Source organism: Staurois parvus, unplaced genomic scaffold, assembly GCF_062004578.1.
Source record: "Staurois parvus isolate SC_StPar_1 unplaced genomic scaffold, SC_StPar_1.0 ptg000080l, whole genome shotgun sequence".
Classification (NCBI taxonomy): Eukaryota; Metazoa; Chordata; class Amphibia; order Anura; family Ranidae; genus Staurois; species Staurois parvus.
Window position 1 is genome coordinate 8,954,078 of NW_028317876.1, and position 24,197 is coordinate 8,978,274.

General features: G+C 39.8%; 1 protein-coding gene across 1 annotated transcript in view; it reads right to left on the reverse strand.

The window, feature by feature from the left end:
• WWC2 (WW and C2 domain containing 2) overlaps positions 1-24,197 on the reverse strand; it is a 244,050-nt gene that overhangs the window by 112,246 nt on the left and 107,607 nt on the right. Inside the window, exons 3-7 of the mRNA XM_089669642.1 lie at positions 20,102-20,305; positions 14,942-15,018; positions 12,104-12,183; positions 3,602-3,731; positions 2,375-2,521 (exon numbers count right to left, since the gene is read on the reverse strand). Coding sequence (XP_089525768.1) covers positions 2,375-2,521; positions 3,602-3,731; positions 12,104-12,183; positions 14,942-15,018; positions 20,102-20,305 — 638 coding nt within the window. The remainder of the gene's footprint in view (positions 1-2,374; positions 2,522-3,601; positions 3,732-12,103; positions 12,184-14,941; positions 15,019-20,101; positions 20,306-24,197) is intronic.

The window sequence follows — 24,197 nt, forward strand, 5'->3', positions numbered from 1 at the left end:
ACAGGGATTTGGACCAGACTGCCATTAGAAAAACACAGAAAATGGTTTCACAGAATTAAATCCTTCCCAAGACAAGTGTCAGAACCTCTAAATGGAATGACTGCAGGCTCTGAGGAAGGGTGAAGCAAGTAAATAAATTAGGTGATTAAAAACACATTCTGCCCTCTGATTAGCTGTATGCTTGACCTGGATTTAACTGCCATTTCTATGAAAATTTTAAGACGCAAAAATAAGCAATTTACTGCAGCGGGGCCAGCTAAAGTCAAGAGATGTTAAGAAGATAATAAGGATGGAGACACACTATAGTTTCACAGTTTGACAAGAATACATTTTATCACCATTAAATGAAAGGAACGTTGGGCTGAGGTAGAGCAGTAAGAGATATACAGGATTACAAAATGACATTTCTTATACTGGTATGAGTACATTCTTGTTCACTGTAAAGAAAAGCAGATAATAGCATTTTCCTGTTATTTCTAGTTTAACTCCTGAGTGAAGAGGAGGCTGAGATTGAATATGATCACCACAACTGTTCTCTTTAGAGACTGAACAACCTGCAGTACTAAAAGTCACTATTGTCTGTGTGTCCTGAATTCTGGGCCACAAAACCATTTCTTAACTAAAAACAGGCAGCCTGTAATCATCCCAAATTAAATGTACAATGCAAACTTTTTGATATGGGCATATCTAAAAAAAAAAAAAAAAGAAAAAACATAGCGAAAAGAACAATATAGTATAGTGTGCAGTAAACAAGTGTATGGACAGAAAGAGAGAGATAAGATGTGAACGTGCTATCATGATAAATCAGTTTCCTTCCTATATTTTCATATATATGTATCAATAAATATGAATCATGATTGATCACTACAGACAAGTTCTACTTTTTATAGAGAACATTCTTTTCTGTAATTTTGGGGCCCATTCCCACCAAAATGCATTACGCTGGGCAGCCTTGACCAATGCAGCGTAATGCATAGACAAGGCAATTTGCCTTGTGTCCTATGTGTTCAGTCCACTCTACTGCATCACAGTTGTGTGCACTGGAAAGAGTAGGGCATTTCAAAAAAGTTATACAAAAAGAAAGGCAAAAATGCCTTGTAGTCAGTGTATCAGCCCTGTCTACATCACAGTGCACACCAGAAGCTATGTTATGTGTCTGCTCAATGCAAAGAAATGTCACCAGCACACCAAGGATTCCTCATATGGGTTTAAAGCTTTATTTAGTGGTCACATGGTACACACAAAAGGTAACGTTTCGGAACCACGCAGGGCCCCTTCATCACTTGCCTGACAAAGGGGACTTGTGTGACTCCGAAACATTGCTTCGTATGTATCATTTGACCACAAAAAAAAAGCTTTGGGCCAGTTTGAGGAATCCTTGGTGTGTTGTTGATGTTTATTCGCATTGACTGTCTACGGTTCCCAGTCTGTGGTCACTGCAGCACTGACCAACACTGAACAGCCTGCACTGGGAATATCGAGACTGATAATGTGTCTGCTGGTGTGAACAAGCCCTTAAAGTGGTTGTAAAAGTTAAATTATTTTTACCGTAATGCATTCCTAGCATTAAAAACCTTTGTGTACAGCATCCAGCTCCTCCTATCTCTCTCCTCACTGGCTCAATAACAGCAGCAGGAGCCATTGGCCTCTGCTGCTGTCAGTCTCAGCCTGTGTGTTAATGGACACTCAACCACTTAAAGGGCTTTGGAGCAAGCCTGCATGAAGGGCACTCCGGATGTGGGGGGAGTCAGGACTGCCAGTGGGGGAGGAGAAGAAGTGGAGGATGGGGACTGCTCTGTGCAAAACCATTGCACAGAGCAGGCAAGTATAACATGTTTGTTATTTTAAAAGATAAATAACTGAACCTTTACAATCACTAAGTACCTTGTATTGGACAGGATAAATAAATCACTCTTCTGACAGGTTGCTAATGATCACAACATACAATTGTTCTTTGTTACTAAATAACACCATACAGTGTACTACTGCTAAATAAAATTAAAGCAAATAAGGGCTGGGGTAGCAGCAGGTGATGTTAAAAGGTGTGAAGTATGCGTAAATAAGGACAGAAATCAGGATCTGTGGTATTATTAGGAACTGGAAAACAATCATTGGGGAAAGAGCTGTTAAAGTTTTCAATATTGCCAATTTAAAATTGTTACAGCAAATAAGTAACTGGATAATGTTACATTGACTGCAGACAGTACCCACAATTCTCGGATTTTCTCACCCATGTTACTAAACATAACTTTTTTCTCCTAATCAATAAAGTTCTGAAGTAATTGAAGCAATAAAGACTTTCTTTTCTTCTCTACAGAAAACTGACTTTATAGGATATACCTATGTTTGTCAGTAAGAATGAGAAAAAACTTACATCACCAGAAATATCAGTCTGTGAACCAGCATCCAGTGTCTGTCTGGACAGAGACAAATGAGAGTTTGTGAGGCTGGACGTCAAGTCTGGCTCTGATCTTCCTCTGCCTTGCTCTAGATGAAACCTTTCCTTGAGCTTCGCAAGACTCTAAGAAAACAAAGCAGAGCAATTGTAAACTAAAACTCCCCCAAACAAACAGAAACAAGCAATGCATTTCATGAGAAAATGCTTCCTGTCAAAACCCCTACGTATATTCTTCCCACATGAAGATTTCCTTAAAAAGCTTCAATGGAGAGAAGAGCATGCTTGGATACCATGAAAACAGGAAGGAAACCTGACACTGGTGAAGAAAGAACTTTCCTTGGTTCTAGCTTTATGAAGGCTCATCAAATCCTGGTCACAAAAGAATTGTGCAGCACCTGCTTCGTAAATACAGGTACAATCAACTTGTCAAGAAAAATCACACCCTTTATATTGCGGCTCAGGTGTTTAATGCAGTAACAATATGTAACTGTGATCTGATGAGGGTTATAGTGACCGTGTTGTTCTAAGCAAAAAGTAAATCAGACTTGGCATTTGTAACATGGATAAATGCATTTATAATGGAGAGAAGAAAGTACCATATGTTGCTTGGGAAAATCAAGATCTACTTAAGAGTGGAGTTCACTGCGGAATTAAACACAGTCGGTTTTATTTCACAGGTTAAATTAAATTCTATAACTAGTAATGACACATGATAATACATTTTGAAATTCTGAAACGCAAGAACTGCCAAAGACTGATACATTCCATGGCTATTGTGAACAGTGCATGCAGTAGGGGTTGCATCTGCTTCAAACCATTTTCTAGCAATTCTGAAATATTTGTGCATTCCTAACTGAACAACATTAAGGCTGCATTCACACTTCCACGTAGAAAGAACAAGCATTTCCGCTCACAATTTGGTTTGAATGATTTGCTTCAAGATTTTGCGTGTTGCATAGGGCCAGCCTATTCACTTGAAAAGTAGGGCAATTCAAAAACGTTATACAAAAAGAAAGGCAAATGTGCCTTCTAATCGGTGCATCGGAGAATCTATTTTTTTTTTTCTTTTTGCATGAACATTTGGAGTTTCAGTTTAAAACCAAAAGATGTTAGAACTAAAGAAAACTAACAAAAGATGAACGAAGACAGGTAGATGGATTCAGGCCCTTCCTGTAATAGAGATTGTTGATCTATGGAACAAACCTGCATCAGGTCCTGCTTCTCCTTCTCTCCAGTGCTAATGGCCTTCCTTATGCTCTTCAGCTCAGAGAGGATATCCTTGGCTTCCCTCAGCTCATAGCCGCTCTGGCCTCCGGACATTTTTTGGTCAATGCTAGGAGAAAGTAAAAAAGTAGCAAATACTTATAAAGAATGCATAGGACATTAGAAAACTTTACATTAAACAAACACATACATATTGTATATGTATATAAGTAATACAGAGTGGATGTGTGAGTTCATAATTTAAAAGTACATTACAGGATCAATAAATATAATCTTGAGCTAGCGTTTTTATTAAATCAATCAATCTTCCCAATTTCGAACACTGCCAGAAACTGACAGGCTGGATTTACCACCCATGCAGTGCAGCCCGCCTAGTCTAAGAGCCAGGAAATAAGGAGTAAATTAATACTTACCTTACTTCTCCCTCCAGTGCTGCAGCCAGTCCACCGCAGCTGATCTCTAGGTTGCAACTGGTTCTGCTCACACTCCAGCCTCCTTAGCATATCATAAAGGGTTGTTGTCATTGTATGCTATGTGATAATGCTGAAGTTCTGCCCACAGATCACAGGTTCAGTGTGCCGGAGCAAGGATTCAAGTAGGTGTAATAGCCTCAATCCTTCCCTAGACATAACGAGCGATTAATCATAGCAGCGTGGGTAGCATCACCGCAAAGATGTTTTTTTTTTTCCATTTTCCTAGAGTTGGGCCTCAAGTCTCAAGAGCTAATCCACAGTCCGTAAAGGCACATATGGACCTGAGATGCTCAATGACCAATGTTAGTTGGATAAGCTAGTCATTGCTATGCCTGTAAATAGCTTCCCATGATAGTGAAAAGAGCTTCGTGTTCAAAAGACTTTCATTGAAACTGCATTGCTATTATAGATATGTAGCAATAACTACCATTTCTCTGGAGTATTATTATGCAAAAAGAAAATACACTAAGGCTACATGCACACTAGTGTTTTTTTAAGCTCAAATAACACTGATAATAGCGTTTCTTAGTAGCGTTTTAAGTGCGTTTAGTGTTTTCTGGCAAATCACTCCCAATAGTGTTCATTGACACATAGTATTTGCTTCTAAGGGCAGAAAAAAAAATGTGCATAACTAGCTGCTAGGAGCTTAAAAATAAGCTAGTGTGCATGGATCCTAAACATGTTTTGTTTTTCTGCAAATAACAAAATATCTGGCTTATACGATTATTAAACAGCAATGTGCGAAGCTCATTAAAAAAAAAAAAAAAAAAAAAAAATCAACCAATTAGAATTCATCTTTCATTGATCTCACTGCTCTAAGCTGATGAAAGGTTAAATTGGAGAAGTTGTTGTTTTGGTCACTGCGATTTGACCATAACCACTGTTGAGGCTGCACTGCCAACTTGGCAAGTCTGAACATAGTCCATTAGCAGGGCACAAGCTGGCAAAAGAGGCATTACCCTACACTTCCCCACCTTGACACTAAAGTTTAGAATGAGTTCAGTTTATCTGTTGACAGTCCAAATATCCTGCCATATTTATAAACAGAAGCAACAAAAAAACCCTCTGTTTGTAACCCAACATGCTGAAGGGGGCTAATAGGCTTTTTGTGTCGACCAGCTGGACAGTGTACTTTTGTATTGTTCTGTGGACTGGCCTGTCCATGCACACCTGTCCATTTGCCAGATTATTCATTGATCTGATCAGTGTCTGTCATTGCTAGATTTATAAACAATAGCATCCCTTTAAGGCTGCCTTCACACGGCCTGCTTGATGCAACCGCCAGATTCCTGCAGCAAGAATCTGTGGATTATTGCTGTTGGAATGACCAGGTTATGCAATCAGCAGCTGCTACTCAGACCATTTAAAAGGATAAGTTCACCTTTTAAGAAAAAATAATAAATTCACATTTATTTGCAGGTTAAAAAATGTACATTAACTATTTATTGTTCTGGAAGCCTGGAAAGCATTGCACCAGTGATCGCTGGTACCATGCAGGACTCCTGAAGACCTGTCAATATATCTGTGTGCTCATACCGCGTACAGGCAAGCAAGACACACACTAACAGGAAGAATCAATGAACTACCACAGCATCCACAGCATTCAACAGTGCCGTGGTAGTTCAGTGGTAACTACAAGCTGACAGCCGCAAAGGCTGTCAGAACTTGTAGCTTTCCCCCACAGCTACCAGAGAGAGAAGATCCCCCACTAGCTTTCAACTAGGGAAATCAGGGGCCAGTCCTTTCGTAACATGTTACACCGTAAATATGGGTGTGACGTGTGACATGTTAGGCATGATGAACTTATCCTTTAAACTAATGGTTGGCTGACAGCAGCAGCTGAATCCAGGCTCAGACATCTGTCCCCAACCACATGTAATAGCTCTGTCAGCCCTCCATTAGTTTAAATGGGCCGAGTGGCTGCTGGCGGTCACATAATGCAGTCATTCCAGTAGCAAGGATCCGCAGATTCTTGACACAAGAATCTGGCAGTTGCAACAAACTGGTCGTGTGAAGGAGGCCTAATATTTCTGTTTTTTAATTTGGTGTAAAAAAACAACAAAAAAAACTGTATATTGGTACTGAGCACAGATCTGAGTTATTTCAATAATTACCATATTTTTGCATTCTTGCAGTTCATATTTTTTGGCTCTCATATAGAGAGATTTGTAGGCTAATCACTAGAGAGGACTTTGTATTTGACCAAGTCCCTGTTCACACTGTTTCTGTCATGAAAGCACACTTTCCCAACATGGCAGAAGAGCATGAAAAATAGTCCCCTTTAAATACAATGTAACTGTTCACATCTGTGTGCTGCGTTTTTATACAGTACACTGTGTTTTTGAAAAGTCCTGCTTGCTGCATCTTTTGTACCCTTAAAGTTTAAACACAATGCATTAGGTTAGGGACTAGGGATGCACCAAAATTTTGGCGGCCAAAACATATCGTCCAAAAATTGCCCTATCGGCATTTTGCAGATAGGAAAAAGTGAGCAGATACAGGTGCCGAAAATAAGAGACACGGCCCCAATGAGGGGCGGAGTGACTTTTTGGCTGGGGGGGTTTGGGGGGCTGTGGGTACTGCAGATGGAGGGGGGATGGGAACGGAGAAAGGCAGGAGAGGAGGTAAGCAGTGTATACAGTGAGGGAGCAGTGTATACAGACAGGCTCCCTCACTTGCCACTGCTAAATGTCATTGCCGGTATTTAAATGCAATTGCTGGCTTTATTTTTCTTCACTTAATAACTCCGAGAAGGAGCGGTCATTCGCCCCGCTGCTAAATGACAGCTCCTAATCAGAGCTATAGAGTGAAGAAAAAAAATAAAAAAAGAAGACTCTATGGACAATATTCTGTATCTATGTTCTCCCTATGCTTGTGTGGGTTTCCTCCGGGTTTGCTCCTACATCAGTAAATGCATGGAAAGTGCTGCAGAAATTGTCAGCACTATATAAATGCCTGTAAATACCTGTAATAAACATACACAGTGTGTGCAGCCATTCTTTCCACTAATCTGATATGCAGCTGATCAAATTTAAAGGGCCAGAAACAGTGTAGACTGAGACATTTTTCCGCTTACATCATACAGTATTGGCTAGTTGATACTTAAAGCTACCATGTTTGCAGTCTTACTCCCTCATGTAAGACTAATACGCTTGTAACATTGAACTTTAAAAACCTTAACTGCAGAATAAAATAAGCATTATTTCAAAGTAATAAGATCTGACAAGTCTGTGGCTATTGCTTTTTACATGCACTCCTGCATTATGTTTCTCTCTGTGTACCAGGCATATCTCTGGGTGTCTGCTTGAGTTTCTTCAACAACTGCCCATTGTTTCCCTGTGGTATGTTGTTGACCGTTTCTCAAACATGCTTTGGATTCCTATCAAAATTGCTTGCAAGCAAGCTGATTTAAAACAATACTGTGTTGTTGTATTAATATAATAACAGAGTACTTGTCTAACTTTTAATCTAGCATTGTGCTATAAAGGTGTGATTAGGTACAGACTGAAGAAAAAAATATTGTATAAAAATTAATGATAGAGAGTGAGAGAATACACACGCACACACTCACACTCTCACAGTGGGCATAGAAAGAATCACCCCCCCCCCCTAAAATAATCAAATTGTGTTGCTTTGCAGCCTGAAATGATCACACCCCCATCCTAAAAATGACTTGTAAACTCAATCAGGTGTAGCTAATCACCTTCTCTATGGCACACAAAGCCATTTGAATTTTAACTGTGATCAGCTGTGGTCATTTTGATTAGCTCAGCATGAATAGAGCTTTCCCAGAGCATTTCAGTCCCAGTAGTGTAACTGAAGCAAACAATCAGATACAAAGCACTATCAAAAGATCTCCAGGTTAAAGTTGTGGGCAGGCACAAGTCAGGAGATCGATAAAAAAAAAAAATTTCAAAGGCTTTATCAATGCATAAAAGCACAGTGAAGTCTTTTATTAAGAAGTGGAAGATATTTGGTACTACACAGACCCTCCCTGGATCAGGACATCGCTCCAAACTGGATGCAAGAGCCAGAAGGAAACTGGTCAGAGAGACTACCAAGAGGCTTACAGTAACTCTGAAACAGTTTCAGGAATTTATGACAAAGAGTAGTCATTGTGTGCATGTGACAATATCAGAAATTCTCCAAGAATATGGCTTGTATGGGAGGGTTGCAAGAGAAAAGCCACTCCTCAAGAAAGGCTACATGCAGTCATGACTAAGTTTTGACACAACACACCTTGAAGATTCTGAGGCCACATGGAAAAAGGTGTTATGGTCAGATGAGACTAAAATTGAATTATTTGGCCTCAGCATTAAACGAGAGGACTGGCAGAAATCCAATACAGCTCACCATTCAAATAAAACCATTCCTACAGTAAAGCATGGAGGTGGTATTATCCTGTTATGGGGGTGTTTCTCTGCAGCAGGGACTAGAACACTTGTTAGGCTAGAAGAAAAAATGGATGGGGAAAAATACCATCAAATTCTTGAGAAAAATCTGCTGCCCTCTACGAGAAAGTTGTCAATGGGAAGAAGGTTTACCTTCCAACAGGACAATGACCCAGAGCACACAGTAAAAATTACCACACTTAGCTGAACTTGATCAGTTATGCAAAAAAAGGTAGGCAAATACTGCAAAGTCTAGGTGTGCAAAGTAAGTAGAGACATATCCCAACAGACTAAAGGCTGTAATTAAAGCAAAATGTGGTTCAACAAAATACTGTGGTGATCCTTTTTCTAACTTAATGATTCTATTTTTGAACTTTTTTCTATATTTTTCTGACATGCCAATGGCATAACTTTTACTTGATGTGATAAGTTGCACTGAGTAAATACAGCTGGATAAAACAAAAACTGTGTCTTCATTTCACGCTGCAAAGCAACAAAATGTGATTATTTTAAAAGCAGGTGATTCTTTTCTATACCCAATGTATTTATTAACAAATTACACAGCAATATCGTCAAGTGAAAATGCACGTACATTTGTTCGCCAAGTATCAAGGAAATTTTCTATACTTCATCTAGTGGTCAAATGCAGTATTTCCCATTTTAAAATTGATGAGAAACATTCCACCAACACAGGAAATAGCCTAATAACATAAATGTTGCCCCATTCACACAGAATTAATGTACAGGCACTTTCAATTAGTAAATTGCTATGCAATTTTTTTTTTTCATTTTAAATACACCCTCAAAGTCCCTAGTTTTTCTCCTTTATATTCATATACACCAGGGGTGCTCAACCTTTTGAAGAGTGAGGGCCACTTAAGTGATGTGGTAACCAGCCGTGGGCCACAATGAAAAGAAATGGTTCAGAATTTTGCTTTTTTATTTTGAATAGCATAATGGATACTTTCCTCCTGCAGCTGCTGAATTCTGGAGGAAAGGAAAGGAGGTGAAGCCAGCTTTCAATGGTATCAAGAGGAAAATGGAGAGGATCGATTCCTGTATATCACCCCTCCTTCTCCAACTGTAAAACAGAATGCGACAGGAAGGCCGAATGGGCCCCCTAGAGCATTGTGACCCCTGTAGCTATACCAGTGGTTGGGGGTGTATGGTAAAAATACATCTTAACTATGGGGTTTTACTGTCCCCCCCAGACTGCAAATGTAAATGAGCTCTTACTGTCCTGAGCCCCCTTATAAGGCTGCTTTCACATGAATGCACTGCAGTTTACCTGTGGCTTTCCTACAGGTTAGTCATGCTTTGCATTAGACCTCTATTATATCTCGTTGGTGTGGTACACTTTCTGAAAGAGCATCAAAATGCCTGCATTCAGTTTGAGGTGGAGGGCCACATCAGAGGGCTCCAAGGGCCACATCAGAGGGCTCCAAGGGCTACATGTGGCCCGCATGCCACTGGTTGCGCACCCAATATATACACTCATGTATTTAAAATTTTGCGTTAAAAACAAATCACAAAATTCTTCTGTCATTTGGCATGGAATATTTTCTACATAGGTTCATCGACAGTTGGACAGACATACAGGTCTTTAAATTAAGCTATGTTTGCGATTTTTAAGTGCTGTTTAATCAGTGCATCCCCCAGTCTGTCACTCTATCTTGAGTGAAGCTACTTTTATCATGTATATATACATATATATATATATATATATATATATATATATATATATATATACTCTCATGATGCTCCACAACCTGTCTCAAAGCAGTCATCTCTTTGGGCTTTCAGTAAAAGCAGGACACAGAGAATACAGACACGAATGATGATAAATTTAGCTTGTTTCAAAATGTACAGTTATAATGAGCATAAATCAAATACTTTAAATCTAGGCCATAGAAAAAGTCCTGCTGGCATTTGTGACCTCTTTACTGCAAACATAGCCTTACAACTCCAAACAGCAGACTTTCATAAGCATGTCTACTACGAAATTGTACGAGTAATGGTATTTTGGTAAGATTAAAACACAAGAGAAGCAGAACAGCAATAAAAATGACCGAAGAGGGCTGATGTACATTACTGAATTGCAAAAGTATGCACCGCAGCAAAAGACATAACAAGCAATCAATTTAGAGCCAAATGCCAGTTCCAGGGCAGGCAACATACAGTGTATGATTCTGCACAGTCCCGAAAATGGAACGGACACCCTACAACTAGATGGGAGTCTCAGTCACAACATGTAATAGCTGTCAAAAGGTTTCCCTTTAAAGAGTATGTTAAGGCAAAATAAAAACAAAACAAAAAAAACACACATATACAGTACATCTATGCAATACATTTATATTTTGCCATACTTTAACCCCTTAAAACCTTTGCAAATACAGAAAAACACTTGTTGATCTACCATAACTGCACTTGGCTTCTATGTTCTAATAACCTAATAATTCCGGATTATCATTATTATGTGTTTATGCCCTTTCTTTATTTGTAGAAGCATTCCTTATTAAAACGTTACCCGTTGATCCTGCCAGTTGTTCATAGTTACTTGTTCTTCATTGCAACAATCACAGAGCCTTTGACACTACAGAGCCTTTGACTCTACATGCTCCCCTTCTTGTGTTAATTAGGCAATGTCCACACACAGCTTACTGCATAGGTAATCCTATTTGGCTACATTAGCACAGCCCAGGTTGGGGCGGGGCTAAGCTGCAGGAGGCCACATGTCCTGGTGACATCACTTCCCCCCGCCCCCCTCCATCCAGACCATGCAGAGCAGTGTGGAGTTATCATTAAAACATCTGATCTTCCCCATTGGCGTCAACACCTACAGGGAAGGGTCAGATGCTTGAGGTGACAACTCCAATTGGCTCTGCATGGCTGGGGGGCCTGAAAAGAGCTGAAATATCAGGACATGTAACCTACTCTGACTTAGCCCGACCTCGGCCATGCTGAGAAGGGGAAAAGAAAAAAAAAGTCATGTGACCCAAATATTAAACCACTGATTGGATGCAGTCACTATTCTGCTGACAATTTTCAACCCGGCTCCTTTGAATTTTCAATTAAAACTTAATATTTTAAAAAACTGTGTTCAAGGAAATACTAAAAACAGCTTCTCAATATGTTTGTTTATGCCTTCAATATACAGCTAATAGGAAGATACTTTCCCCATGACATTTCAAAGGGTCTATCTCAAACTAAATGAAAGAAACAAATCAGAGCCAAAAAAAAAAAAATCATCATCTTCCTCGGTTGTACAAATGGCTGTAAATGTCATAATGTCAAGAGATATGTGAAAGATTACAGTTCAGCGCTACAATTAATCTCTGCTTTATTATCAGCACATATCGTATTCTAGCCCCTTCTCAGCCCCAATGCCACAGTTTGTTACAGCAGAAAAAGTGTCATGTCACAAGCAGAGGATTATCATTTCAAGGCAAGAAAAGTGCCGGAACCTCATGACTTGTGATGTAAAACATTCTTGTTTTTCTACGTGTCCTTAAACACAAAGGTTATGCTGATTGAAAGAGATGTGGAGCACTGACTTTACCATGCCAAGACACCAACTAAAGTGTTGACAGTAGAAAGATTTGTCATTAAAAACTCACCGCTGCAATGTCTGGAACCCCTGCTCTTTGTACAGTAGTTCCTGTTTCATTTGTGATAGCTCCCTCTTCAACTTTTTAACCTGGTGGAAAAACAAAGTGTCAATCTTGATCATACATTAAGTTGGCAAGATACAATGAAGTTAAATTAGAATGCAAGCAAAAACATTTTTCCTACTTTTAGATATAGTGGTTAGAAAGCAAAATCCAAGATGCCAGATCGGTTTGATCAGATGCTGGTAAGGCTTGTTTACATGCGACAAAAACCAGAAGGTACGCATCGGAGGGGTGGGGGGGTCAACCTCTTTCCACTGCCTGTAAAAGTGATTTAGTGGCTGTATAGCCACTCTAATCACTTTCACCTGTTAGGGAATTGCCTGCTCTAAAAAAAAAACAAAAAAAACAAAAAAAAACTATACCAGGATCATGATTGTAGCCTCAACCATGATCCTGGTATAACCGCTTTAACCTTAGGCTGTTTATAAGCTACCTAAGGACAAGAAGTGGGTAAAAAAACTAGTGTTTTTCTGCACCTTTGAAACATGTAACATTTTTAGTCGGTACATGTAACATGTTCCCATAGCTGCCAGCCGCCCCCCCCCCCAACAGATAGTATGGGGGGGTGTACTATCTGTCAGATTTAAAAACAGCGTGGCCATGCGGGGCTCTGCCAGCACGGCAGCGTCATTCATTCACGGACAGCCTTAGCGGCTGCGGGTTTGTAGTTTTCAGTGCACTATGGACTGCGGATGCACTGTGGAGCGCTGTGGTAGTTCATTGAAGATTCCTGTCAGAATATCTCTTTGCTCGTACATCCGTATGGCAAGCAGATATTCTGATAGGTCTGCAGGAGACCTGCATGGCATCAGCGATCTACTGATCACTGGTGCAATGCTTTACATGCTCCTTTGGACAAAAATAATAAATGCACATTTTTTTACCTGCAAAAAAAATGTGCATTTATTATTTTTGTCCAAAAAGTGAACTTATCCTTTAAAGCTGAAATTTAGCTAAAATTCTTTTTCCTCTACAACTTTAATTACATTACTTGCCTGTAACAAAGTATGATGTGCAAGTTGCTGGAGTCTGCAGAAATCTTACTCCTGCTGCTGAACTTCTGTTGCTGCGGGTTTAATGACTTTAGGTCCTTGGGTTCAGTTACATTAAAGTGGTTCTGAAGGCTAGACATGTTTTACCTTTAGTCCTCATGCACACTGGATGCTTTTACAGTGGCTGTTTTTGGCTTTTGTGGTTTTTTTTCTACAGCCAGTAAACTCCCCAGCATGTTATCCTATGTGTCCATGCTCACAGACTGTAATCAGCGTTTTTTGACAGGGGTGGTTTTTTGGCTGGAAAAAACCCCCCAGAACTAGTGGATTTCTAGAGGAGTTTTTTAGCTGTAAAAACGCTCTAAATGCTGAAAAACGCAGAAAACTGGTGTTTCTGGATGTTTTTGTTAGCAAAAAAAAAACCCGCGAAAAGCGCAAACGCAAAAAAAGCGGCAAAACCCTAATGCAAAAAAGCTGAAAAGCTCGCATTTTTAATGTGACTTTACACAGCTAAAATTACCAGCGTTATTAAAACACCAAACTTGGGATACATGCTGTTTTGTATCTCTCCGGGAGATAAAAAGCAGCATGTCCATGCTGACAGGAAAGAGACCTGTGTTATTTACCTACCTACCCCGTCAATTTTGCCGACAACCACCGAGTCCCAGCAGGGAATCACCAGCCAGGACCTGATGATTGACATCCCCAGCAGCCAATAGAGGCACAGGTAGGGCGGTGAACATGCCCCCTACCCGGAAGTGCAAATCACGTGTATACACAGTATACCTGCTATAGAGTGGTGGGCAAACGGTTAATACAGCTGAGCCTGAAGCTATTAACCCCAACAGTGCTGAAAGCTCAGCAGCAAGGACAGGATAGCCCTGTAGAATTCAGCAGTCTACACATCTCAGGGCATACTTCATTACAGGTAAGTAATGTAACTAAAGTTGTAGATAATTTTTTTTTTTTAAACTAAGCTTTAGCTTTAAAGAGCAATTCATTACCTCCAGGTATGTCTGCCTTTATTGTATTTATTGCTCTGTATCTCAATTTTAGTTTATTTAAAGTCAGGAAGCACGCTGTATGGAGGGGACCTGATGAAGAAGTGTGGCTTCCACCTAGATTTGCAAATATATGCTGCAAACACCTCTGTTTTTAATACATATGGGGAATTAATAAAGTGCCTAAAGCAACCTTTGTCTCAACTAACGCACACCCATCACCTTTTGCATTTTCTTATTCTAAGCTGCGTGGGAAAAATGAGAGATAGAAGCTGATTAGTTGCTATGGCCAATGGCACCAGTTGAGACAGAACTTGCCTCAGACACTTTTAGTTAATTCCTTTACAGTGTTTAAAGAATGATGGCTTTTTCTTTCATTTGGATTTATACAGTGCCACCATTGGCTGTGCACACTTGAATTCTGACAGTGCAGGACAGGATGTTGAATGTTAGCAATAAAAATCTGGCCATGGTTCTCTTTTTTTTTTTTTTTTTTTCAAGAAGTGGTAGTAAAGTCTCAATAAGAAACGAAAAAAATGTTCCCCCTGCAGGTTTAAGCCATCTAGGTTCTCTTCTGTTATAAAAACTCTGTCAGTGGGTTTTTACAGAGTTTATTTCCACTTTAACTGTTGTACAGACTAACACAGTGCTATGAGCAACACATAAAACATTCATATTAACATTTACATATACACACATACTCACACACACACGCACAAATAAAATGTATTCATTTTTTGCCAGCATTGTCCATTGACAGAGGTCCTTCTGCACAAATAGAAGAAGCTTACCCTGACTTTTGTTGTGGAAATCTCTGCCTTAAGGATATCAGGGTCATACTTGGTACTTGAAGACGAACCTGAAAATACTGATGAAGACAAAGTAATCCAGATTAAAGTTGAACTTCAAGCACAAAAATGTTCATTTAAACATATTCCCTAATAACCAAAAAAGATATAAATCCACCTTTTTAAAAATTAGAAATCCAAATATTAGCATGTAAAAGTAGCAGTGACATCATCATTGTGATGTACAGAGAGCAGAGCTGTGGGAGACAACCAGCAGATCCAACCAATACAGGCTGTCTACAAAAAACTAAAGGAGGGGGCAGATACAAGACTAGTCACCCTGTACAAGGAGAGAGCAGAAGACACTGGCCTTCATCACAGGCAACTCCTGCAGTAAAGGGCAGTTGTTTCATTCTGGGTTATTGCACAGTTCTGGAAGAAAAAAACACACAAAACACACCAAGATTTAAGTAAGAATACCCATGCCTCTTGTATTTAGACTAGTGCTGCTGTATATTCTTGTTTTATTTTATTCTTGTTTTATTGTGCCCCCCTGGACTATATGGGGCCACAAATGCAATATGCTGAACCAAAAGAAGCACCTGCACCTTTTCAAAAATTGCACTGCACTATCTTGCATTGCTGTAAAAGTCTCTCTCCCACTGTAGAGAATTTTTCACATTTTCTGTTGTGCCTACAGAACAGGAAGTGAAAAGCAATCTCCCCAATCTGACACAGAGGGAAAAAAAACTGATTTGTTTAATCATTCTCTATCCAATATAAAAAGGGGATTTTTACTTGCAAATTCCACAGCTTGGAGTACAGTACAAAACACCTGTAGTAATAGACAATGGGTTACACGCCGCTACCTTCAGGTGATTGGACACTGGCAAAAGCTTTGTAGGGAATGCCCCCCAGTGAACCCGAATATAACCCTACACAGTCTGGGGGTCTCCATTTTCATAGCAAGCAATAATGAGATGCAGAGGACAGACAGGAGGAAACTATACTCCAAGATAAAGTGAATTTTTACTTACCTGTAAATTCCTTATCATAATCATCTAGTGCAGGTCACAGGACAAAGTCATGGACCATGGGATGTCCCCAAGCAATGAACTAAGGGGTGGACAATATAACAAAACAGGCTCACAAGAAACAAGGGTCAACGGATCCAAAGCACTAACAGGACAGCGCCGTGGCCTAGGCTCACATCAGCAGACACCTGGAGGTCAACGCAGTAAAACTTTGAAAGGGTATGAACAGCAGGTCAGGTGGTAGCTTTACATATCTGAAAAATGGATGCTTGATGCTGAAAGGCCCAAGAAACACAGACAGATCCGGTGGAGTGGACCCAGAAGGGGAAATGAGAAACCCTTGCCTTGAGGGCATAAACCCTGGAAATAAGCTGCCAGAGCAACCTAGCTATGGAGGATAAGGAAGCAGGGTGTCCCTTCTTGGGAAAAATGGGAATGTAAAGATAGGCATCTTGAATGTTCATTGATGCCAGAAATTCCCATGAATTGAGAGAAGTGATGACACATGTAGCTGACTCTATGCTTTTAGGGACAAACCAACATCTGTTCAGAGATTATAGGCCTAAAATGGGGGACCATGAATAGGTTGGGGTAAAATCCTTTGAACATCTCCTCTACAGGAGCTAGTATTAACACTCCTTGTGCCTTAAGTGGATTCAGAGCTGCCCCTAGGTCTTACCATCTTTGAGGTAAAGCTGGCAGACTGGAAAGTAGGAATCAAGCAGGGAGCAGGGATATAAATTCTATTTTGCAGCCCCTGGAAAAGACAGATTGGATACAAACGTATGGGACATCTCTAATCGGAGTTAAGGGGCCATTCATTGAGAACAGGGCTTGGAGGGTTTTGGGGTCCAAGGCTTGCAACAAAAAGATGTACTTGCCTTTAATTAAAAGAGAATGTCTGGGAGATTTGAAAGGACTCCTTTCAGTGAGAAGAGGTAGTAACCGTAAAAGTAAAAAGCTTTGGTTGTTATTTTTTGTTGGGTAGAAGTACTTTTCTACCCAGTGATTTACTTGATAAATTTATCAAGTGATTTAACAAACAGGCATTCGGCATCAAAAGACATGCATAAAAGATGTTACAAATAGACTCAACAGAATAAGTCTTTAGCCACAAAATCCTATGCATGTGCAGAGAGGGTAGGGTTATCCTAGAGACCTAGCAATGTACATTCCCCACTATATCAACACAAAATAGTAGCGACAAAGACATGACCTTCAATTGTTCTAGGGTCACAGAATCATGTTCTCTATTCATTTGCCTAGTCCAGTTAGGAACAGTCTGATAAATGGACACATCTGCAGTTGCCCACTGAAAGGCAGGACCAGTTAGAGCCTTAAATAGGGTTTCAATGCCTCAAAAGAATCCTTAAAAAGAGGAAACATCCTCATCAGATCCTTGTTGAAATAGCAGGATCCACTACTGAGACTGATCACTGTTTCATAAATCTCTTCTCCATATGATATAACTCAGTAAAGTGTTTTTGAAGAATAAATACCTTGTCAGGATTAGCTAATCCTCACACAAAACACTGTTAACTTGTGTGTGCAGAGGAAAGGTCTTTCTAGACTTCACCAGCCATTTAGTACCCATAGGTGTCTGTTTTGGTTGAGGAGATTCTGGTGCTGTTAGACAAAGGCTAGCATTCACTGCATCAATAAGACAGCTCACAACAGAAAGAATATGATGTGAAGTTTTAGCTTGTGTTTCATAAAATGCAGAAGATTTCCTCCGTGGGATCCTCTTCTACATCCAACTCAACTTCCTCAATATCTTTCTTGAAGAAGTTAGGAGGATCAGGAATCTTGAACAGATTCATGAGGTGGAGAGGCAGAAGAGCACTTTAGGGCCCTAGAAGGGCAGAGAGCTCCCAAAAGAAATCAGACATAATCACAGTAAAATCTACCTTAGTCAGATAAGCCATTTGTTGCATGCCTGAGAGGGAGCAAGAATTAGAGGAAGGGAGTTGTGTCAATGTAGGACCTTGCTACAATGTAAAGGATCAGATATTGCCCTGTGCATTCTGCAGGTGTTCCTTAGTGCAGTCGTTAGCATGAGTGGTATTAGCAGTGAGAGGGTATTTACATGTCTAGGAAAGAAGCGCTATAATCCAGGTGCCAACCAATGTCCTGTGTCAATGTTTCCAGAGAAGCAGGTAGCAAGGAACAGCCGTTTTTCTTGCTTTCTCAGCAAAAATGAAGGCATTTGCACCATCCAAGCAGCAATGTTGAGTGGGAAAAACCCACTAAACTTAAAAAGGTAAATGTTACCTACTGCCAGCTTAGCAAAGACATTTACAAAGGGGGATAATAGCCCTATTTTGAACTTTCACTTTCCCAGGGAGAACCACTATTGCAAAAATATATTGTATTCTGAAAACTACATGTAGAATACACTATACAAACTAGAAAACCCCATGAAGGGATTGTAAGACCACTGTCACTTTATCTGCATGTAAAAGTGGAAGAAAAAAAAATAGGTAAAGGCGTATGAAATAAAAAAAAGAATTCATATACTAAACAATATTTCTACATGTACTAGCTTTATACAGTTAGCAGAATAACGCATTTTACCGACAGGTGTGCTTTAAAAAGAGCTACCCATGATGCCCACCCCTGCTGTCCTCCTCCAGATTAGCAACAGTGCACAGCGCAATATTTACATTTGCTCTGAGCACTAAATCTGTCCATACTGATGTATCACTGCATACAATGCCATTATGCCAGCATGGATTGCTTGCCAAACAAGATTTTACCTACAGAGCTGCTGTAATGAAAATGTGATTACTGCAGGTCCTAGCCCATGGAGAGGAATAGTATAGAAAAAAAAAGACCTTTCTAGGTTGCTGAGCAGAGAGCTCCAAATCCACCTTTAATTTTTTTTTTAAGCTTAATCATAACATTTACATTTATTTTTCAGTGGATTAGAAGATGATAAACACATTTCTACTAATTTTCCAATAAATATTAATAACAGGGTAGAGGTAGGTGGTATTTACATGTGGTGAATACTTAAAGGGCTTATTTAACCAGGCAAAGAATTACATAAAAAATTGAGTAAACCAAAGTAACTAATGAGCCATGGGTTTAAATGAGTTAAATTCACACATCATCGCTTCCATCAATTTATTAATGCCAATGGGCTACATAGTTGCTTAGTTGTTAGAACTTATGCCTTGCAGCACTGGGATCCTTGGACCAAATTCTTGTCAGGCCAATATCTGCATGGAATTTGCATGTTCTTCCTGTGGTTTCCTACCATACTCCAAAAAACACGAGGATGGGATAATTAGAACTTGTCTAAATTGGCTTTATTATGTATATATATGCATGTGAAGTAGAGACAAAAAGCTGGCCATAGATGGACTGAAATTTGGCTGGCTCAGCAAGGACCAGCCGAATTTAGATCCATGTGTGGACGCTCCTGTTCAGCATAAGTTGATAGTTAAATAGACTTTGGTCGAACGGGAATGTTGGAAAACGTTTGTCAATTAGCAGCTAAAGCAACTGATCAGTCAGTCAGTAAGCTAACAGCAGAGTCCCACTTTCAGAATATTTCTCAGTGGGGGAGAGTCTTTTATCCACTTCGCTTGTGTGGATGAAGGAGTCCATTTGTTTTTGTTTTTTTGTTTAGCCTGCTGGCTGAATGACCAAAAAAAAGAAAAAAAATCACCCATCTACGGCCAGCTTATAATGTAAGCTTAAAGGCAAGGACTGGTGGGAATGCACAATATGTATTGTAAAATGCTGTGTAAATTGTCGATGATATATAAAAAGCTGTAATAAATAGACTACAAGGTTTATATAAAACATATAAATCAAATATTAAAAAAGGAGTATATGGCTGTTTAGGAATCAATATTACCCTATATAAAAGGGACACCTAGGTGTATCTATCTCATGCATTCATCAGAAATTAGTTGTCATCTGGTTAATGTAGTCACACTATAGTAAGTGGATGATAATTGGTTGCTGAATGTTATCTCCTTCTTTACAGAATACATCTATCACTGTTATGAAGAAGTTATTTTTCTCCTTACTTTACATGAGGAGCTTTACAGGAAAGTATTTAGAGAGAAACCACAGATGGCTCCCTTTACAGATCCAGATGATGCCTTTAGATACTTACAGCTTGTACGCGAGCTAGACTTTTCTTTGTAGGCATCATTTAGCCTCACATATTCATCCAGGGCAAGTGCCAACCTTTGTTCCTTCACATGATAAAGCTCTTTCTGAGTGCTTAAGGCATCTTGTGCCACCATAAGATAGTCCTTCAGCATCCGCTCCTGTTCCTTCCTCCATAGCTTACGTGGATCTTCTATCTGTGTGGTTTCTAAATGAAAGAAAAAAAAAAAAAAAAAAGTATATTCAGAATTATTATGCAGCAAACCTAAAACAATGAATAGAATCATGTTTCTCCATTGGACATCAATGATTATTTTATATATGTAATATGTTCAATACAATTAGAATTTCCTTTCTCGTAAGCTAAAACTTTTTTTCTAGTTTTGGATAGAGTATGAAAATTCTCAGATTTTTTTTTTTTTTTTTTTTTGCAGTCTGTCCCTGCTGGGGATATTCACCTTCTCCAGCAGAAATTGATGGGAAATTCAAAATAGTACAACCAGAAGAAGAGGTGAGAAGAAAACTTTCAGTGGAGACATCTGTTCTGGAGACAACTGTGTAAGGGTGATTACATGAGGGAGATTCTGTTTAGGAGAGTCTCCTCTTATTCCTGTTGTATCTTTGGCACAGGAAACAAAAGAAAATCCCTCCAAAAGGATATACAGCTAAAAAGAAAAATTACAGGATTTTATTTTAGCCATTCCTTTACAGTATGACTACTATTGTGGACACCAGACATCCCATTACAACATTTATTTATATTATTTATATACACTCACCGGCCACTTTATTAGGTACAATTGTTCAACTGCTTGGTAACACAAATTGCTAATCAGCCAATCACATGGCAGCAACTAAGTATCTAGACGTGGTGAAGACGACTTGCCGAAGTTCAAACCAAGCATCAGAATGGGGAAGAAAGGAGATTTGAGTGACTTTGAACATGCCAGACAGGTTGGTCTGAGTATTTCAAAAACTGCTGATCTACTGGGATTTTCATGCACAACCATCTCTAAGAAAATCGAGACTCAGAAAATTGGAAAAACGTTGCCTAATCTGATATTGTCCAATTTTGGGGAGCCTGTGTGAATTGTAGCTTCCATTTCCCGTTCTTAGCTGGCAGGAGTGGCATCCGGTGTGGTCTAAATGCATTTAGTTGCTGCCCGGTGATTTGCTGATTAGCACTTTGTGTTAACAAGCAATTGAGAAGGTTTACCTTATAAAAGTGGCCAGTGAGTGTACATAGATCCTTACTAGTAATTCAGAATTACTCAGCAAGGACAAGGTGATTATATAAACACACACACCGTATGTCTCTGAGTGCGCCCCAGCAAAGAACAAGAGAAATTAATACTTTCTACGAAAGGCAAGTGTCATGCACATTTGTTAGCATTTATTAGTCTCTACATGCTAACAGACAGAGGTTAGCCACTGATATGGTGGTACGAATATACAATACACCCATCAACTCTTGATGAGGAACAGGCACACAATGGATGCAGATGACGCAAGGATACAGAGACAGGGGAAAAATGAGGCCCTTGCATTGCCAGGTGCAAAGTTTCAATGGCTCCACCATAAAACAAGAAGAGCAATAAAAAAATTCTCCACTATCAACTGCCAAAATGGAAACAATACTCACTTTACTTTTTCTTAGTATTTAAAATGCTCTGGCATCAAAAATTGTTCTGTTTATATTTGTAGATCAGTTGCGAAATAGAAATTTGGTAATTTATGACATAAGCAACACGGTATCTGGGTTTTCTCCTTCACGAATGTTTCAGCCTGCTCATAAAAAGCCTAATCTCTCTAGTAACACCATTTGCTGTGCCTTCATGGCTGTGCATACCAGATATAGCAAGACACTGAACACCCCAGGGCTTCATAAAACATCCATCTCTATTACTGGGTCCATGCTGCGATCTAATGATTTACACTGGAGCAGCTTTAGAAGGCACTGCAATAAAACAGTAAGCATACGGCATATGTGTGTGTTAAATGAAAACGGCTGCACAAAGACAGCTAAAATGTCATGAAATAGTGTCATTGCTGGTTATCTGCCAAGAATAGGCCAATGTGTATGAGCTATAAGAGCAATTCATTAATTAAGCTTCACCTCCTGTTGCTTTTAAATTTAACTATAATACAAACACGAGACTAAAATAGCCCATAAATCTTTACACTCATCAACTATTCAAAGTCTGGTGGGTAAGTGGCCAAACAGGGCCCAATCTACTCAAGCTATTCTCTTGACAATTGAGTCATGTAAGCATTTCCAAATTAGTGATTCCCCAACTGCAAACCATTTATTATCACTTCCAGACACTTCTGAAATGTAAAGGTCTGTATGACCTAGTGCCATCCATTACCTTTTCCACGAAGAGAATGCTTTAGGCAAATAAGCTTTAAATCCACTTTGCTCTACAAAAGTTTAAAAAACTTTTTAAAGTAGAACTAAATAACAAAACAGATAAAAATTATTTTGTTAAGGATAAAGCTTTTACTTACTTTCTTCATCTTTTCCCACCCTGCACTGAGCACCTCCCGCAGACTTTCTGTACATGTGTGTCTGCTGCACAATGACTTCAAGTGGTTAAAGTCATTGTGCCCCTTACCTCCTCTTCTGTAGATTCCTTCTGATACTCTCCCATCTTCCTCTTCTGTGAGTGTTCCTATAGCAAGCTGGCTGCTATGGGGGCACTTGTGTAGACATGCTCTTGAGCTGGGCTGTGTGCTTCCATTTGATTGTGTGTCCTATGCAAAGAGGAAGAAGGAAGAGCAGCGCTGCAGAGGGGGTACAGGGCTGGATTGAAAAGTGACTCAAGTAAGTGTTAGAGAGGTGTAGCTGCTGACTTTTAAAAAAAAAAAAAAAAGCCACTCTTCTGTCCCTTGATCCCACAGTGTTCTCCCCGCAGCCCGTTTCACCAGTCATCCGGTGTTCCTGGTGCCAGCATCTTCAGTGTGGTCACCCGGCCGTGACAGCTTGCGACAACATAGCCAGGTGCGCACTGCACACGCAAGTAGAGCTGTGCTTTCTGAATGGTCCTGTAGTCTACTGGGACTGGTCACATGTTCCAGACTATGGGGATGGGGGGGGAGGGGAACAACTTTCGCTTCCAAACGCCTAGGCGATAGCAACGGAAATGGAAGCAGGTACCTGTCAATTTCGTTGCCAATCCTTAATGGGGAGCGGGGGAGTCTTTAAAGCAGAACTGCCCCTTTTGGGTGGAGCTCTGCTTTAATTATCCCCCAACATCTCATATGCCTGCTGTACCATGTGCATGTGATACAAATTATCCTGATGTCTTTGTATTGCTTCCTTTGAGTGAAATACCTTTTGATCGTGACAGTGAAGAAGGGGGGCAGCCTGTCTTCCACTGGCCAAGACGTACTGACACACCCCAGGTACAACTCTTCATTGAAAAAAAAATCAGTCTATTGGCATTTCTCTGCCTCTTGATGACATGCCACCCTGCAGTTTCCACCCCTACCTCTCAAAGCCCCCATGCAGCTGAGAACAGAGGTTATGTGATCACTTCCAAAAAAAATTATAAATATCTTTATTTTTTCATATCTGTATTACCTCTCTATTTTAAACTGAATGGGTTGTTTTACAAAGTAAGGGTTCAAATATACATGTCTTGACTTTAGAACCACTTTAAGGTTTATCATGCAGACTATGTGAGAAAATGTCAGTGCAATGCACAGATATCTGTAGGCCAACTCTGGAGTGCACAGGATAGGATGAACTGCTGCAGCTAAGCCGAGTAAAGCTGGCCATAGATGGTTCAACATTTGGCTGGTTCAGCAGGGACTAATCCATGATTGGCTTTAGATCGACTTTTGCCCAACAGGCTTGTTTGAAATTCTCTCTCGATCAGCCAGCTGCAGCCGCTGATCAATGTATTCTGCCAGTGGACAGTCCCACTGTCAGAATACAATATCCAAGCGGGGAAAATGGAGAAATTTGTCCATGTTTTTTTTTTTGCCTGATTGAGAAAATAAAAAGGAATCATCTATGCTTTGTCATCCTATGAATGGAAGTGCCTTTGGATATACTATGCTGTGGCCCTGCTGAAAATCACTGCCTTGACTTGTCG